At 31.5% G+C, this 19,943-nt stretch overlaps 4 protein-coding genes across 4 annotated transcripts; all 4 read right to left on the bottom strand.

Annotated features, from left to right (window-relative positions):
* Positions 1 to 592: 592 nt before the first annotated feature.
* On the bottom strand, positions 593 to 1,605 carry LOC137828861 (ubiquitin domain-containing protein 7SL RNA1-like). Its single transcript, XM_068635599.1, has one exon. The coding sequence runs from the start codon at positions 1,532 to 1,534 to the stop codon at positions 593 to 595; it is 942 nt and encodes a 313-aa protein (XP_068491700.1). The 5' UTR covers positions 1,535 to 1,605.
* A 6,884-nt stretch (positions 1,606 to 8,489) lies between these two features.
* On the bottom strand, positions 8,490 to 9,950 carry LOC137827988 (formin-like protein 7). Its single transcript, XM_068634374.1, has one exon. The coding sequence runs from the start codon at positions 9,948 to 9,950 to the stop codon at positions 8,490 to 8,492; it is 1,461 nt and encodes a 486-aa protein (XP_068490475.1).
* A 1,436-nt stretch (positions 9,951 to 11,386) lies between these two features.
* LOC137827987 (uncharacterized) lies at positions 11,387 to 12,457 on the bottom strand. Its single transcript, XM_068634373.1, has one exon. It carries the CDS (start codon positions 12,455 to 12,457, stop codon positions 11,387 to 11,389), a length of 1,071 nt encoding a protein of 356 aa, XP_068490474.1.
* A 4,198-nt stretch (positions 12,458 to 16,655) lies between these two features.
* On the bottom strand, positions 16,656 to 17,681 carry LOC137827986 (uncharacterized). Its single transcript, XM_068634372.1, has one exon. It carries the CDS (start codon positions 17,679 to 17,681, stop codon positions 16,656 to 16,658), a length of 1,026 nt encoding a protein of 341 aa, XP_068490473.1.
* Between the last annotated feature and the right edge of the window lie 2,262 nt (positions 17,682 to 19,943).

The raw sequence follows: 19,943 nt of genomic DNA, 5'->3' as shown, positions 1-19,943 counted from the left end.
TATATATATTATTAATGATTTAGTATAAGGAAAAAAAAAGTTGCCCAAAAGAAAATCAACAATAAAAGTCATAGAAAAAGCAAAGGCTGATACCCAAATCGTATTTGAGACATTCTGAGTGACGAAGGAACTCATACACTACTTTGAAGTGAAAAGATTAAATCGAAAAGAAAAGAAAAACTACTAAAGTAAAAATATCAGAATGGATATACTCAATTCATAACAGAAAAGAAAAGATGAAATGAGTATTTTTAATGTGTATGGTGTGAAGGTATTATTACTAAGAAAAATGATCTCAGTGGTTTATTTGGAGGTGAACAAGAATACTTTGAACCTAGTTACATTCACTTAACTCTTAAATATTTGAGTGTTAAAAAAAATTTATTCTATATTTGGAGGGAGAATAATTACACATTTTGATGCACTGAAATTAATGTCATTTTGTTGTTGAATCGTGGACCATGTGAATAGATTAGATTGAGGTAAAGTTATTTACATTACAATTGTAAATTTGAGGCTCTGCACTTCTCAAATTAGCATTTCTCTTAATAGAAGAATTAAAGAGAAGGAATTAAGATTTAAAGAGATGGAATTAAGATTGGGGGTTTGTTATAATGAATCCATCAAAAGTTTCAATGGTGTCACCGTCACTGACTCCGTGCCAATGAAATGTTTGGTCTTCATGCATATCTCGTTGTTTGTGAATGAAAAAATAACCGTTACCTTCCGGAAGACGGAACCCTAGCATCCGCTGCAACTCCTCCAGCTTCGGTTTCAACACGGACACCGTGTCCATAGGAAACACCTCTATCTCGATCTTCTGCTTTGTTAGCATCGGTAATACCTTCACTTTCAGCTTCCCAGGATGCGTTCTGCGGCTACCGGCCACCGGAAGAGGCGGCTTCAAGAACACATCAATCTCAGGATTCTCTACAACCGCATAATCTTGCAGAGCCACGTGATCCTTCAATTCCTGGCGCCTTGAATGCAACTGCAGCGCGATCCTATTCACAGGCACACCTTGCATGTCTTGGTGCGCCGCAATCTTCTCCTTCAGCTTCCCAACGGTGTCCTTTCTGTCCATTTCTATACGGATACGATCTGTGGATTTTGGCATTTTCAGGCTCAACGTCACTGTCGTCGTCATTCGCCGCTGCGTTACCGATGCGTTATCCGGCATCTTGGTGCTCGGAAGTGTTGACGGTTGCCGCTCCAGCAGCGGTTGTGCCGGAAAAGAATGGCAATTCATCGGCGGTGGAGTCGGCGGCGGCGGCGGAGGAGGCGCAAGGTTTGCGGCATCGGCGGTGGTGATAAGTAGATGAATGCGGGATCGGTGAAGGATTGGAGTGGTATAAACGTAGAGATGATCTTGGAGATGTTGGCCATTGAAAACGAAATATTGTTGGGAAATGGGAATATGGTGGATGGTTTGGATCTTCTCTTTGACTTCACGGATTGTTTCGAAGCGATTAACTTCAATGGAGAAGGAGATCCCTCCAGAGACCTCAAAAATAACATCAATTTCAAAGTCCATTGCTGCTGTACTCAGTACTTTCTTGAAACTTCTTTCTAACTTCTTTTCCACCCCTTATGCCTCCAAAGTTGGAAAAGGGATCTCAATTTTTTTTTCGTTTAGTTGTAGATGATTTTTCTATCTTATTCTTTTATTTAATGCTATCAATTAAAATGTGAAATATATATTTATTCAGTATAATTGCTATATTACATTTTAAATAGATCCCAATACATTTTTTATACTTAAAGTATACCATCATGTTTATTTTCAAAATTAAAAATAATTTATATGGTAAATTACTGTCGATAGTTATATTAGTATTTAATAAGAAATATTTTATCTTATTGATATGTAATAATAATTATAGAATAAAACTACGCATTCTATTTACAGTTCTATTTGTATGCTGCATTATTAAAATTTCATAAAAAAATTCATACGATCAGTTAAACTGTAAATACTTACGATTTTTTCATAATTTCTTTTTGGAATAGAAACTTACTACTTTTTTTTTTTCAATTTCAGTGGCGAGACAAATACGAATTAAAAACACAGATTTATCTATAAGTTTATTCTCTATCAAGGGTAATTTTTTTTTTCTTTTTAAAATTTAGTTGAATATTTTTGAACAAATTTTACGCAATTGTTGGTATTGAAAATTTGTTGATTAAAATTATTTACAGTTTCTTTATTTTCAACTTTTGAAATAACACAAATAATTTAAAAGAGGATTTAAGTAACTTTAAATTAGCCTATAATTTTGACAAAACAAGTATAAGAAAATTATAACAATAAAAATATAAATTACTATTTTTCATTAGTCATTTTATAAGCTATTTTAAATAAATAATGTGAACAATATGCTATTTTTTAATAGATAAGTACAGAATAAACTTCTTTATAAGTATATTTTATTAAATACTATATATTTTTTATATATAAATTCAATAAAAACGATACTACTACTATATAGTTTATAATATTTAATAATATACTAAAAACAGTATAATATCTACACATTTATATAAATAATATGTTCATAAAACTAACAGAGAAGTATAGACATAATTTTAAAAAGTACAGAGCTTCTTGTTTGATTGTGGATGGAGGAATATTAATTAAAATGTAAGAGGTATAAACTTAATTCACCCCATGAATTATGAATATCTGTATAATTCTTCGTACAAGAAACAAACTAAGATTAGCTTCAGCAGTACTTAAGAAGGTTGATTAATGTTTATTGTGGATTTAAGAAAAATACACTTGGAACATATGAAGTGATTTTTTTCGTATACTTGCTGGTACAAGCAACCTTAACTAAAAAAATTAGAAAGAAAAAGCAGTAGAAGTGATAAATTACCAAATGAACGTTACACAAAGTAGAATGAAAACTGAAAAAATATTGAAGCTCACAAATAAACTTCATCAATACAACCTCAGCTCCTACAAAATTCACAAAATAAAGTATCTCAAGTAAAATATTTTCCAGACATATGCATATTTATTTTAAAATTAGAATACAAATTGTTAAATATAATTAGATATTATCATCAGATATTGTAGATATTTTTATTTATGTAATGGACTTAGTCCATATATGTTTCTTTTCCTATCCCTATGTATTTAATATACACAAGAAATTTACTTTATTCTTTCTTTTCTTTTAATATGGTATTATTCATCAAACTTCATGTGTTTATACACCTGAACAAAATGGGGTAGTTGAGTGCAAGAATAAACATCTTGTTGAAACAAACTCGTACTATTTTAATCTATGATGATGTTCCTCAACATTGTTAGGGTGATGTTGTTCTTAGTGCTTGTTATCTCATTAATCGCATGCCATCTTCAGTTTTAGATGACAAAATTCCTCATTTTATTTTATTTCTGCATGACCCTCTCCACTTTTTACCTCCCAAAGTTTTTAGGTCTGCATGCTTTATTCTTAATTTTAGTCTTGGTCTTGATAAATTATCTCTCAAGTCAATGTGTCTTTTAAGGGTTCACTAGATCACAAAAAGGATATAAATGTTTCTCACCTTCTCTAAACTGTTATTTTATTTCAGTAGATGTCACCTTGAGTGAATCTTCCCTTTACTTTAAGTCTTGTCCTTCTCCTTCTATGTCTTTATCTAATCAAGTTAATATTCTTCTTGTTGTGCTTAGTGCACGTAAACATTATCACCGCCGCCAACTCTTCAGGTGTATAGTCGTCGTCAAACGTCTCATAGTCCATTAGATGACTCTCTTCGAGTGCCAACACCTCATCCCCCTCCGGCTCTGACAGTTGAACCTGATCTTCCTATTTTGCTATCCGTAAAGGTATACGTTCTACTTATAATCCCTTTCCACATTTGTTACCATAGACTATCTCAACCCTTTTATACATTCCTTCCGTCTATTTCTTCTGTATCCATTCCAAAATTTGTAGGTGATTCCTTAGCTCATCCTGGTTGGCGTAAGTCATGCTTGATAAAATGAATGCGCTTCAGAATAATTAATGGAACTTGAAACTTGTTCCTTTACCATCTAGGAAATCTGATGTTGGTTGCGGGTGAATTTTTGCTATCAAAGTTGGTCCTAATGGTACTATTGATTGTCTCAAAGCTTCTCTTGTGGCTAAGGGTTATACCCAAATTTTTGGTTTAGACTATGGTGATACTTTTTCTCCAGTGACAAAGATGACTTATGTTCGCTTATTCATAGCCATGGTTGCTCTTCAACAATGGTCTCTTTATCAACCGAATGTCAAAAAGGCCTTTCTTATAATTAATGGGGATTTGTAGGAAGAAATTTATGTGGAGCAACCTCCTGATTTTGTTGCTCACGGGGAGTCTTCTAGATTGGTATGTTGTCTTCACAAATCCTTATATGGCCTCAAGCGGTCTCTTAGGGCCTTGTTTGAAAAATTTAGCAATGTTTTTCAACAGTTTGATATGAATCGCAGTGAAACAGATCATTCAGTTTTTTATCGTCACTCGAGTGTTGGTGTATCTATCTTGTAGTATATGTTGATGACATTGTTCTTACAGGCGGTGATCACCATGACATCTCACAAGTAAAACAACACCTTTGTCAACACTTTCAGACCAAAGATGTTGACAAACTCAGATATTTCTTGGGGATTGAGGTAGCACAATCGAATTTTGGTATTGTTATCTCTCAAAGAAAATATGCATTGGATATTTTGGAGGAAATTGGGTTGATGAATTTGAATTTTGTTGATACTCCCATGGATCCCAATATCAAACTTCTACCCAATCAAGGGGAGCCTCTTTTAGATCCCGAGAAGTATAAGAGATTAGTTGGAAAACTGAATTATCTCACTGTTACTCGTCCTGATATTTCCTTTACGGTCAGTGTGGTGAGTCAATTTCTTAATTCTCCATGTGAAGATCATTGGAATGAAGTCATTTGTATACTGAAGTACATTAAAGACTCTCATGGAAAATGTTTGCTATATGGTCATAATAACCACATTAAAGTCGTTTGTTATTCAGATGTTGATTAGGTATAATCTCCATTTGATAGAAGATCAACTTCTAGTTATTGTGTATCCATTGGTGATAACTTGATCTCTTGGAAGAACAAGAAACAAACACTAGTGAAGAAACATAAAACAAATGCGGCTATTTCGAATTTATAAATGCGGCTTTATAGCCGCATTTGATCAACACGCACTTGTAAATCAAGAAATATAAATGCGGCTATATAGCCGCATTTATAAATACCATTTACAAGTGCGGTTATTTGCTTTAACCGCACTTGTATATGCCAAATCATTAAAAAAAATTAAAAATTTTAAAACATTGTCAATCTTGTGTGAAGCCAACGTTGATGAAGAGTCACGGGAGCGCCAACAACGGTGGCGACAGCAGAAGCGACGACGGACAGGGAAGCAGCAACGGAGCAAACCAAAAAATCCACAAAAAACCACGAAGACAATGAAAGAGTACTGAGCAATGCGAGAAACCAAACAATGTAAGAAAAACGAATGTCAGCCAACGAAACAGTGCTTCGAGACCACCAATGCAAGGAAAAAAACATATATAAGAAAAACAAAAAACATTTATGCATATATTTGTGAAGATGAAGAGGAAGAAAGAGAGTTCAAGAAACTTACATTGCACAAATGGAATGCAGATGCAGCAGAAGGAGACGAACTCAGAGTGCGAACGCGAAACGAAGGCAAAGACGAGAAATAAAGTTTGAAATTGTGTGTGGCGCGCTTCAAAATTTAGGGTAAAAAAGGCTTTACGAATGCGGCTAAAGGTAAAACCGCATTCGTATCAAAGAATTTTGATTTACGAATGCGGTTATTGGAATAGCCGCATTCGTAAATCAAACGCTTTGATTTACAAGTGCGGCTATTCATTCGTAAATCAAGCGCTTTGATTTACAAGTGCGGTTATACAAATAGCCGCATTCGTAAATCAAGTGCTTTGATTTACGAATGCGGTTATTCAAATAACCGCATTCGTAAATCAAAATAATTTCAAAAATGCCACTGCGTTTTTTACGAAAGCGGGTAGCGCAAAAGCCGCACTAAATAAAGCATATCCTTTTCTTTTTTTTGCACTAGTGAAAGTGTTGTGGCGAGATCTAGTGCATAAGCAGAATATAGAGTTATGGTCTCGGCTACTTATAAGCTTATTTGGATTAAACAGTTACTTAAAAAATTGCAATTTGGAAAGGTCACTCAAATGACACTTATAAGTGATAATCAGAGCTCTTCATATTAACTCAAATCCAGTTTTTCATGAAATGACCAAACATATCGAGATTAATTGTCATTTCATTCGAAAAAATATCATATAAGAAGATATCAAGATTGAATTTGTTAATTTAAATAATAAATTAGCATATATTTTTACTAAACCCTTACAAGGGTCTAGGATTGATTACATTTGTAACAAACTAAATACATATGATCTATATGCACCACCTTGAAGGGGAAGTGTTAGATATTATGAGATATTATAGATATTATTAGATATTTCTATTTATGTATTGAACTTAGCTCATATGTTTCTTTTCCTATATAAACATAACCTTTTGTGTTCAATATACACCAGAGATTTAGTGTTAAATGTAAGAAATATTACTAGATACGTACCTCTATCTTGTCTTTGAACGTGTATTTTTAAGATTAAACAAGATATTTGTCGACAACTTACCGAATTAATTTATTAATTAAAAGAGAATTTCATAAATATGAGTTACGCTTAATTGATTATCTTAAACAAGAATCATAATGAGTTTCCAAGATGTGGTCAATTCTTTATAAGATATAGGATATATGTGTCTTATCAAACACGTGTAGTACAAATAATACACATGGGTAATAGAGATAGTAGACATGAATTTGTGCTTAACACTGTAATATGTCAGCATAAACAATATGAATTTGTCTCTCTCAATTCCAAAAACATATTTCTTTGAGTATGACCAAATGTCATACTTTCTTAAGCCTATGAAGCCTTTCTTGAGGTAAGACAAATGTTACATACATACGGTTAGACTGTACAACATCGATAAACACATACCTCCTACCTAGTAAATTTCTTTTTAAAAAAAATCTCTCACATTTCCTTAAAAAAAATTAATATAAACAAAATTTTAAAATAAAGTAATAATATATTTAGCTGAAGTGAATGTGAATTATATTATTTCTCAATTTTATCATAAATGTGATTTGTTCTCATTAGAAAAATATTTCTTGAGAACATCTTCTTTATCTACATCAATTTTCATAATTGATATGCATAATAAAATATTTTATTACAATAATAAAAGTAAATACAGATAAAATATTATAATCAAATAATAATTTATAAAGTTAAATTTTACAAGAAAAAAATTAAAAGTTCAAAGTATCATGATTATTTTTCTATTACATTCAATTTACAATTTGATAAATTATAATTTTTTATAACATTTTTTATATTCATTTTTATTATTGTTTTTTTAGAAAAAAATAAAATTAATTAAAAGGAGAAGTGGGTCTCAACCCGTATATAAAATACAAGATACCTTCACCGTATACGCAAAGTCTCAGAATAAAAACCCCAAAAAACCAAAAGAGTTGCTGCCATGACAGCACCTATATACTTACAGCAGAACAAAAACTGCACCTACATACCTACAAAAAAAACATCACCCAAAAACCCAAAGAAGCATTTTGCACTAGAAAAGATTTGAATGTAAGAGAAAAGTGAAAGCTCATGATTCTTACAAATTATTTTCACTTTCTAATTCAGTATATTATTATTTTAATCATATTATTTTTATATTTTAATAGAAGTTATTAATATATTATTATATTGTTAAAAATGCGGTAATAGGAAGTATTTAATTTGTGCCAACCAATCATTTTTTAATGAAAAAATATTTTGACAACAATGCCACCATTTGACAACTAACTTTAATAATATATTTTAATATTTTTAATTACAAAATAAATAAATATAATTAAAATATTATTATTTTGCGTTGTGAATGCTTTTTGTTTTGTTTTAGTAACAACTTTTCTTAATAAAGAGTATGGATATTTCGGACAAAAAATATACATGCACAACCGTACTCAGTATACAACTCACTTTCTTTACTTAAAATTTTAATTTTTATATGAAACAATCAAAATATTTTTTTTTATCATCAATTAGAAATTAAAGTTGGGTGTAAATATATCATTGCTCATTTCGGACACACTTAACTTTTTAATTTTCTTCTTTTACCACACAGGCGCTATCGTTTACAGAAATTTTGGTCAGTAAGAGCCTTACTCGCCTTTGTTATACTGAATGTTGTAATTTGAATAAAGGAGGTGTATGACAGAAAACAAAAAAGCAGAATGATTTGATTGATGATGAAGGATTATTCACATTTGGATGGAAAGGTGAAATTTACAGTGGTGTGTTGTATCTACAGGTATTTAAGCTGCGGTAGTTATTGAAGAACTAAAGAAAAGGAATTAAGAGGGTGAGGAGGGTAAGGAGGGTAAGGATGAGGGGGAGAGAGTGGGGGAGAGAGTGAGGGAGGGTGTGGGTGAGGAGTTTCTTGTAAGGAATCCATCAAAAGTTTGAATGGTGTCACCATCACGAACTCTGTGCCAATCAAAGGACTGCTCTTCATGCATGCCCTGCCGTCCGTAAATGAAAAAATAGCCACCATCTTCAGGAAGAGGGAACCCCTGCATCTGGTGCAACTCATCCAGTTTCTGCCTCAACACCGACACTTTGTCAAAACTAAACACTTCTATCTCGATTCTCTCGTTCGTTCGCATAGGCAACACAGTCACCTTCAGCTTCCGAAACTGCTCTTCGTTGCTACCACTCTCCTCAACAGCAGGTTTTAAGAGCACATCGATCTGAGAATTCTCTGAAACTGCACAATCACGCAGTGCCACATGGTCCAATAATTCCAGACGCAATGAGTGCAACTGCAGCACGATCCTATCCACGGTCACGCCCTGCATGTCTTCCAGCGCAACAATCTTCTCCTTCAGCTCCCGAACCGTGTCCGTTCGCTCCGATTCTATACGGACACGATCTCTCGACTGAGGCACTTTCACGTTCAACGTCACTGTCGCCGGCGGTGGTGGAACAGGATTCGGTATATTTTGAAATAGTGCAGGTGGCAGCGGCGGAAGCCACCACGGATAAGGCGGCGGTAACGGCGCCGACTCTGCCGCAGTCCTTACCCTTGACGGCGTACTTGGCATCGACATCAACAGCGGTGAAGATGAAAACCCTCCAACTTCTAACAGATCGTCTTCATTTGACGCCTGAATCAGCTGCAATGATGGATTCCACTGTAGAATATCCGATCGATTGTATCCCTTATTGAAAAGCGTTGGGAGTTGCAGATCCGACGTTGGCTGCGGTGTCAGGTTAGAGCCTAACGTCGGGCAAGGCACCGGCGGCAAGTATGATTGTTGTAATGGTGCGGGTGACTGTGAAGGTGATGGCGAAGGCACCGGCGGCAAGTTTAGGTCATGCAGCGGTGCCGGTGACGGATCAGCCTCCAGAGCTGGCGATGGAGTCAAGTTTAAGTCAGGTACCTGAGCCCGCGATGGAGGCAAGTCTGAGTAGGGTTCCGGCGATGACGATCCCGGGTCAAAATCAGAGTCGTTCGGCGAGAAAACAGGAATTGGAGCATCGTCGAGAATTTGAACGATAATGCGCGAGCCGTTTTGGATGAAGCATTCATGAAGCTTTAGATCGTCGTAGAGAAGTTGTTGATTGTGGAGGATGATTTGTTGGCGAATGGGAATTTGTCGAAGGTCTTGCACTTTTTCCTTGATATCACGTATTGTTTGGGAGGAACGAAGCTGAATGGAGAACGATTCCCCTCCCTGGATATCAACATTCACATCCATCATCACCATCACTTTATGGTCTGTGAGAATCTGAGAATGAGAGGGAGCCACCATGCATACTTCCTTATATAGTTTCTGGAAACTTCTTTCCAACCATATATTATAAGGAGGGGGCTGATACGTTTACAGTGGAAAAAATTAACTACATCTGTCTAACATGGAGTGATAGGTTTCCACCATTTTCTATTTGGGTAATCATACTTTAACACTCACAATTTTTTTTTGCCATTTTAATTAACAACCAAATATATTATTATTCTATTTTAAAAATAAATTATATTAATTTTTATTAACAAAATAATAATATTTTATTTATATTAATCTTTATTAACCAAATAATAGTGATCATCTTTTCTACAGTGGTTACAAGTTCCTGTAGTCAATGACGTGTGTTCAACTCCCCTACAGCAACCAGATTAAGTTTCTCTTATCTTACTTTTTAGTTGAGAAGTTCTAGATACAAGTCTTTGGATGGTTTTTGAATTTTGTCAGTAATTTTTATTTATTAACAAAAATTTATGCATTACTTACAAATTTTGACTGTTGGTAAAATTAGTTTTTTTAATAACTAGTTTAATATGCTAAAATTTCGTTTATTATGCAATGACTAATTTTAATATTTTTTTACTATAAATATTAAAAAGGTCTAAAATTTGTACTAAATACAAAGACAAAGAAAAATTGATATAAAGAAAAAAAAATATTTAACCCTTCTTGTCTTGTATTGATAAACTTGTGAATCATATTGCTCTTGTTCTCTCATCACTTTTATATACCTTTAGATTAATGTTTATTTGAAAATGTATTCCATCTTATAATTCAATAAATATTAATATTTTAATTATTTATAAAAATTTATAATTTTATTAATTTTGAAAAAATATTTAACTTTTTTACATTTTGTATATATTTTTATTAAAGGATTTTTTTTAATTGCTTTGGTGATGTAATAGAAGAACTTGAGTTGTCATTCTTATTAGGATTTTCGATTCTATTTTAAATTTGTATATGACTTAAAATATTTCTAATACTTTGCTATTTTATTTTTTTCTGATAAAAAATATCTTATCAAATATAATAAGGGTGATCACATAAAAAACGCCATTGCTTTCTAACAGCTTTATTTTTTAATTTAAAACTCTAATATATATTATTATATTATTAAAGTAGATTGTGAAGTGAATTTAATTTTTTGAAAAAGTGTCAACGAAACATTTATCATATATAATAATGTTTATGCATCTCAGCCTTTTAAAAAAAAGCTGTTAAAAGAATATATAAATATATCTAATAAAAGAAAAGAATCATGACATATGTTTTTCAAATTTATTGTTTATAGTTGTGTTAGGATAAGTAAGTAACTAATGTTCCCGCCTATTTATTGTTCAACAAAAACACCACGCCTAAGTAACAAACAGAAAATTTGTTATTCAATACCAACTGATACTCATGCTTGAACGCGTGGCTTCTTCACTAGGAAATAATAATACTCAGGGATTGGATTCATCAGAAACATATTCAGGGGTGATTTCAATTACGTCCCCATCTTCAATCCCGTACCAGTTAAACGAATGCGTTTCGGTCATCACATGGCCATCCTTGTTAGTGAAAAAATAACTATTGTTTTCGGGAAGAACATGCTTGTGAAACTTCTCCAACTCGTACCTCAAATCTTCCACTCTATTAAACGAATTCACCTCGATCGCTATCTTCCGAGTTCCGTCCTTGGGAACCACCATAATCTTCACCATCTTTGCCCCCACACCACCATCAGCGGTCACAGCCGGAAAAGTAAACTTCGGTGGCGGTTCTGATTCTTCTGATTTTCTATGCACGTAAATAACAGAAAGATTCAGCATCCCGCAATCTCGCAACGACAATTGGTCACGCAATTCCTCACCTGATTTTATCCGCACTGACATCTCGTTTAGGTTTACGTTTCTAGGTTTCTTCATTCTGTAAATCCTCTCCTTCAGCTGCAGAACGGTGTCGTCCAGATCCATCTCTAAGAAGAAAGGCTTCGTTCTGTATGCAACTATTTTCACCGTTAACCTGATTATAGCCGGTGGCGTTGGGAGAAGCGGTGGCGGAGCCGGTTTAAACTCAGGCTTCCACTGCGGCAACGCATTCGCTGAATCGTCTTCGAAACACAAAGGCGGTAATGTCGTCTCCGATAGCGCGGCGGAAATCCTCAACAGCTCCTCTTCTAAGTTGCCTCTATTTGATGCCTGCTTTTCCGCATTCCACTGCAGCATATCTCCGTAGTCGTTTTCATTTGGCGGCGGTGGAAACTGCAACGGCAACGGCAACGGCAACGTCACGGCGGGGTTGGCGAAATATTCCGGGTCAACGAGAAGTTTCAGACGAGACTGCTGAGAGATGTGAGTATGGAAGATGACGTCGTCGTTTTGAAGAATTTGACCGTTGAAAATGAGCGTTTGGGAAGAAGCGGGAATGGCCTTATACTTCTGCACTTTTTGTTTGATTTCAAGAAACGAGTCAAATAAACTCACTTCAATACAGAACGTTCTCTCATTCTCCAACACAAAAGTTATATCCATCTCACCCTTTTTTGTTTGAATTAGGCACGTTCTTTCCTATTTATAAACGGTTGAAATAAAATCAAATCGAATAAATTTAACTGTTTCAAAACTGAAACAAATAACAAACATTATCTTGAAATTTTGATTTTCAAAATATATTCAATTAATTTCAAATTGATTTTATACGTACTGTTATTAAATTTGCTATTTTTTTTTAATAATATAAACTTTGAACCTATACTGTCATTGATTATATAGCTAATTTTTTTTCGACATTATAAATGAATAAAATTTTATTTTTATCATATATTTGATAATTTAATTAAATATTTCTAAAGAAACACGATTGAAATTAAAAATTGACCCAATCTGAACTTACGAGTAAATACTCTTATTCAAATTAATCTTAATAGTAATGTTTATATTCATAGCAAATTCAAATTAAAAGTCTCGCAAGATTTTTTTGATTTCATAATATTATCAACTATTAAAAGTTGTTTTTTTTTCTTTTACAAACAACTATGTCATGCTAACTTTTTATTGCGAATAAAAATATTGATGAGGAACGTTAATATCTTGAATATAAATAAATATCTGTAAATATTAAATTTAAAAAAAAAATTGATATAATTACTTTTTAGTAAAAAGATAAACACACAAAAAAAAAGTTTTGATTGACTTTAAAGAGATAAAATAAATATATTCTAAAATTACATAAATCATATATATTAAATTAAATTAAATCATATATCTAAAATTGAATTCTATAAAATGTTTTCTAAACTATTACCATGGCAACCAATACACTTATATATCCTGTTCTCAAGAATGATAATTCATACTCAATGGAAGTTTGGTAAAAGAAAAATTAGTTTTTCGGGAATCTAAAGATAGAAAAGTACCTTTTTATCTTATAAAATACAAGATTCCTAAGAACATTTTTTTTAATGGTTTCAATGATAGACAAGAGTTTAGCTTTTAAGTTAAAAAGAAAGTTTTATTGAAAAAACAATATGATGTCAATTTTATAAAATCGGATTTTAATAAAAATTACATATTAATATTTAATTTTTACAAGGTTTAAAAAAATCTTAGTACGCAATATTTTAAGCATGTAAATACTTGATACCCCTGACTAATATTCGAATGTTAATTGTAACACAAATATATCGGAGAAAGCTTCTCACGAAAAGAAAAAATAGTTATTTACCAATAATGCTACGACTCTTTTTTTTTATATATATATATAGATATGTATTCTAGGTGGGTAATTTATTCTGTTATGAGTGAATCTCTGACTTCTTTCTTTTCTTTCCTATTCTCTTTTCTGCCATTGATAGAGGTTATATGGTGATAGATACAAAAATTCAATAGAAATGTCTCAAATACCATTATTATTTTTTTGTAAGAAAATGGACTACTATTATAAAAATGCACATTTAGTACATTTTTTTACTAACAAAGAGTGAATGAATAAAAATAGATTATTTAAGGAATGAAACAGATATAAAAAAGAGTTTAACCCTTACATAAAACTAACATTCATCATATGAAAATACTCAAAAAAAATGGCAAACTACCCAAAAAAATCACTTAAAATACCTGCAGAAAACTTATTATAGTCTGATGCATTAAAGATTTCATTTGATAATTAGGAGATAAACATTATTTTTATACAATTATAAATTATATAAGTTTTTTAAAATATTTATTAATTATATATATATATATATATATATATATATATATATATGTGTGTGTTTTATCTGTTTAGAAGTGACATTCTCGAAAACCAACTCACTTTTTCAAAATCACATTGACAAGTATTTTCGTCTTACTCACTCGGCTCAAGGTTGAAGGGTTCTGTACCGTCCAAATATGGATTAGTCAAATGTCGATCCAGCCTAAATAGGGTGAGTCGAACATAAGCCTAAATCACAAAGTGACCCATCACCTTCTGAAATTAATCAAAATTTCTAGAAATATTATTAACTAATTTCTTTCCCTCGTGATTATCATTAGTAGTGTCGTTAATTTGAATAAATATATCATGGAAATCAATTATTAATACAAAAATTAATACACTTTCACGTAATTTGTTTTTAGAGCATAATATCTCAATCTTCTTAATTGCACAAATTTTATAACATCTCTGACCATAAAGATAATATTCTAACTCGATTAATACGTTGATTTAATTATATAATATCTCTAATTATATTACATAAATATTTTGATTATATTAAAGAATAGTCCTATTTATATACATAATATTTAAATTTTTAATAAGAGGATAATATAATATGTCACATTAAAATCTGAAAAAACCAGTGTCAAAGATCTAATTCCATGAAATCTTATAAATAGATGGTCATCCACATGGCGTAAACTCAACTTATATTTGGCACAATACTCACTATACACATTCACTAGTACAAAAATAAGAAAAAAACGCTCCTTATTTAATGCGGTTCAGCGCTTAAACGCATTCGTAAAAAACGCGGTGGCATTTTTGAAATTATTTTGATTTACAAATGCGGTTATTTAAATAACCGCTCCATTTACAAATGCGGTTATTTGAATAACTGCATTTGTAAATGGTTTTTACCCTCAAAATTTTAGGCGCTCAACAGTTTCGTTCATTCTTCGTTTGCGCTCACATCTGTTCTTTGTTTTCTCTGGTTGCGAAGTTCTTCATTTTCGAAGGTACGTAACTGCATTGCCCCTTATTCTCTTGTTTTCATTGCTCCTAACAACTGCATTGAACTCCAATGGCTTTCGCTTTCCATATTGCTTTCGTTTTTAATGGGTTTCGCTCTGCATTTTGAAGGTGTACTCTTCCATTGCTTCCGCCGCTGTCGCATTTCGCTCTCACCGCTCCGCCACCGCTTCCGCCGCCGCACTCACCGCAGCTGCCGTGTTTCCTCTTCTCCCCTTCCACTCTTCACCAACAACGTGCCCCTAAAACCCCAGCTCATTCAGAAGAATATACAAATGCGAGCTCATTCAAAAGAATATACAAATGCGGTTATTTCAAATAACCGCATTCGTAAATCGCATTTACAAATGCGGCTCTATAGCCGCATTTGTATTTCTCTGATTTACAACTGCGTGCTGATCAAATGCGGCTCTATAACCGCATTTGTAAATGTAAAATAGCCGCATTTGATTAGCATTTCTGCGCTAGTGATTGAATTTAAATTTAATATTTTTATTGACTTGTGGGTGAAACCCTATCACCCATTTGGATCCGGAATGTTTTTTTTTTGAATGATGAATTTTTGAATGTGAAATACATATTTTGAATTACGGATTGTGGATACAAAATTTTACCGAAAGTGTCAATCCGAAAATTTTCCAGATTCCATAATCCAGAATGAAAAAAATAAATACAGTTCAAGTGCATTTTAAGGTTTTTAAAAAATAATAGGGAAAGTTTGGTCTTTGCATAATATTGTGAGGTGCGGGAAGAAAAATGTAGAGGTCATGTGAACTGTCCCAAATTATTAGGGTCATGTTAACACCGTACATAATAAAATATACAAAAATGTTTATTTAACATCCATACTCCACCTTACATCCCAATAAATATTAATATTTTAATTATTTATAAAAATTTATAATTTTTTTAATTTTGAATCTAAACTCTAAACCCTAAAATATATACACATCACATACTAATAAAGTAATATTTTAATTATATTTTATTTTTTTAATTAAAAATATTATTATATCATTATAATGTTTTGTTAATCGTATGTATTTTACTTTTTGGGTATTAAAGAATTTTTTTCCAATTTATTATTTTTTATCGATAATTTTTTTTATTAAACATATAAGTCATGAAAAAAATGGATACTACTTGAAAGGTGCAGTAAGTTAACGCGCAAAGAAATATTTGTGAAATATAAACCATGCTAATCGGAGGTTGAGAAAATTTAAATAAATCATGGACCAACATAACTATATAAAATGTAAAAGCTAAGAAGAGCGTGAAAAGGTGTTTGCAAATTTTTTTATTTGAATGATTTACAAAGCTCTGTGAAACGATACCCCTTCATACTAGTACAAATCTATTATGATAACGACAAACAAACTAATAACATTCTCGAAGCTAGTTTAACTAACTAACTAACTAACTAACTAACAGGCACCAGACCTAAGTAACTGATTTTGCAACTCAATTTTTGTTATTCAATACAACACTGAACGATTTTCATGCATGCATGGCTTCTTCACCATTTTCAGAACTGTGGAAAGAAAAAGGAAGGGACAGTTTTATAGGTTTGATAACAATGGTCTCACCCTCTTTAATCCCTAACTTGTCAAACGAATATACTTCACATGGCACAGGGTCGTCCTTGACGGTAAAAGTGTAATGAACACTTCGGGGAAGAACATGTTTGTGAAACTTCTCCAACTCATACCTCAAATCTTCCAAAAGGGTAAGAGAATTAACCTCGATAGGTATCTTCTCAGTTCTGCCCTCGGGAACCACCATCACCTTCAACATCTTCCCCTTCTTCAGATCACCACCAATCAAAGCTCCTTCTTCTGATCGTTGACACACGTAAACATGTGACAGATTAAGCATCCCGCACGCTAGCATAGACATGCGGTCATACAATTCATAACCTACTTTAGTCACCACCACCATATCCTTCAGCTTCAGGATTCGAGGTCTCTTCTTTCTAAAATACATCTTCTTCAGCAGCAGAACGGTGTCGTTCAGATTCATTTGCATGGGGAGAGGCTTCCGCTTCGCATCCAAGCTTTTCACCGTGAACTTGACTTGGTTATAAGGCACCAGAAACTGCGGCACCGGCTCCTTCGCCGGAGCGTGCATCATCGACGATATAGACTCTTCTATCTCGTCTGGATTTTCTGAGAGCACCATCGATGGGTCCATAGTAAACGGCGTATTTTGTGCTCCTGGAATCGACGAGAGCATCTCTTGCATCTCCTGGATATTTAGATTGGAGACGTTCCTAATCCACTGCGGAAGATCGTAGACCTTTTCATTTGGTTGAACCAAGAGTTGAACGCGAGAGAATTCAGAGATGTCAGAGTCGATGACCAAGGCTTCGTTTTGAAGAACTTCACCATTGAAGAGTAGCGTCTGTCGGTCAACGGGAATGTTCCTCGATTTCTTTATCCTTTCTTTGATTTCTTGGAACTTGTCGAACAACTCCACTCTACTACAGAACGCTGTTTCATCCTCCAACACGAAAGTCACATCCATGCCGCAACCAAAATCAACAGACTCTGAAAATGAAATGTGGGATTGCAGTTCAAAAGAAAGAATAATATCATATATACAAGCTCAAAGATTGCTCTGTGCCAAATTTACAGAAATGTTGTAATTTTTGTAAGTTCACAGAAGTAGTTAACTTTTAAAACAACTACACAGTTGGTAAGTCATTGCTTGCAAAAAACTGATTTTCAAAATGTTGTGTTAAACAATTTTTTTTTATTGAAGTCAACTTCTATTTTTTATTTTTTTTTTATGCTTTTATGTTTTAAACAATGTAATTAATTTTTGAATTATATATTACTTTAATGAAACTGAAAACAATAGAAATAATTTTATATTTATTAGTTTATATCTATATATAAATAACCTATGTATGTATATAAAAGTTATGTATATGTATTAGTTTCATTTTTATAACAATAAGAGTTTTTATATATATTATTTTATATTTTTAAATGAATAACAGTAAATTAAGAAATAAAAAGTAATATAAGAAAATATTATTTTATATTTTTAAATTAAGAAAATAATTTAAGACAATAAAAATAATTATATTGTTTAAAAAATTAAAAAATTAAAAAACGAAAAATATACTTACAAGAACGATTTCAATAAATAAAAATTGAAAACGTCTCTACAAACATTGACTTTATCAAAAAATTTAAAAAAATAAAATTCATTTTCTGAACCCTAAACTCTAAAAAAAATTAAAATTCATTTTCTGAACCACGATTTCAATGTAATTATGAAAAAGAAATTGAAACATATGTATGAAAGCACAACTTTTAATTTGAAAAAAAAAAAAACAGACGTCCTGATTATAAGTATAATTTCTTTATTTGAAAATTATGTTTACAAACACTATTTATTCAATTGTATAAAAAATATATATTTGGCTAAAAGGGAACGAAAATTACATTACTTTCCCCGTTGTTCTTTATTTTTGTATACATTTTCTTATAAGTTTTAGGCGAATTTGGTGCAAATAGTTTGTCACAGGAAACAGTTAGGATTGGAATATGTACATACGGGATATAATTTTATGGAGTTGATAATTTAATATTTTTAAAATTAAAAGTGTCATATAATACAATTTGTTTAAAATTTGTTAATTTAATGACTTTAGTTGGTACAATGTTGAGTTTATTTAATGAGTCAATTTTCCATAAAAGAATGGCTTAAAAAAACACAAAATTAAATCATGTATAATTATATGCATATATGTGAAAAATTAAAAAAAATCAAATTATATAAAACTTAATTTTTTAGATGGAAAATACAATACAAAGTACAACAAAAGAAGAATAAAATTAGAGATCACCAACGACAATATACATACTTCTATTGCTTAATGATAACCAATAAATGTTTATACTTTTATTACCTCAAACAAAATTGAAGAGAAATAATTGTGCATTAATATAATTAATTAGAATAATTACATATATTCTGGAAAATAAAAATCCAAAAAAAATATTATAGAAATACAAATCTGAAAATGTATTCTAGAAATCCAAAATCAGAATACATTTTGCCTTGCACTTTTATTTAAAAACTAAAAAAAGTATTTTTTTTTTCATTTCACATAATAAATTTGGATCTAGGATTCATTTCCAAATATCTGTTATGACAAAATATAATAGAGTTCAAAAGAAAGAAGAATATCATATATACAAGCTCAAAGGTATGTTTCAAGCACTTGGGTGTGAATATCCAATAGATGACTACAATACAAGGTATTATAATTTCTTTTAAGATTTTCTCACTTAATTTTAAATGTGTAGCATTTATATTATATTTTTTATAAATTTTGATTTGATAATTAAATCTTATAAAAAAATCATACTTTTTTCATTTTTTATTTTAATTTTTTATAACTTTAAAATTTAATTTAATTGTTAAAATATTATATTTTATAGTTAAAATTTAGGTAGTCTTATATAATTATATTAGATCTTATTATTAATTTTAAGATTTACACCATGATATACCAATATGTTGCAATATAGATTTTTTATAACAATTGAATCTTATAAAAGTTTTTATTTTTTTTATCCATTAGCTAACATGATTATCCAATAAAAAAAGCAAAAAGACAGATAATTTCTAAGTTTTTAACTCAAACGATTCTATAAATATAAGAACATCTCCAAATGTCTTAAAAGACTTTCTTTTCATAAAATCTTATTTTACTTTATCTACATCTCAGTATCGTTTTAAAACTGTCTTTCAGATTTTACTTGAATAATA

This window comes from Phaseolus vulgaris, chromosome 7, assembly GCF_000499845.2.
Source record: "Phaseolus vulgaris cultivar G19833 chromosome 7, P. vulgaris v2.0, whole genome shotgun sequence".
In the NCBI taxonomy this organism is placed as follows: Eukaryota; Viridiplantae; Streptophyta; class Magnoliopsida; order Fabales; family Fabaceae; genus Phaseolus; species Phaseolus vulgaris.
Note: the sequence above shows the minus strand (reverse complement) of the source record. Positions and strands in the feature narration are given on the sequence as shown.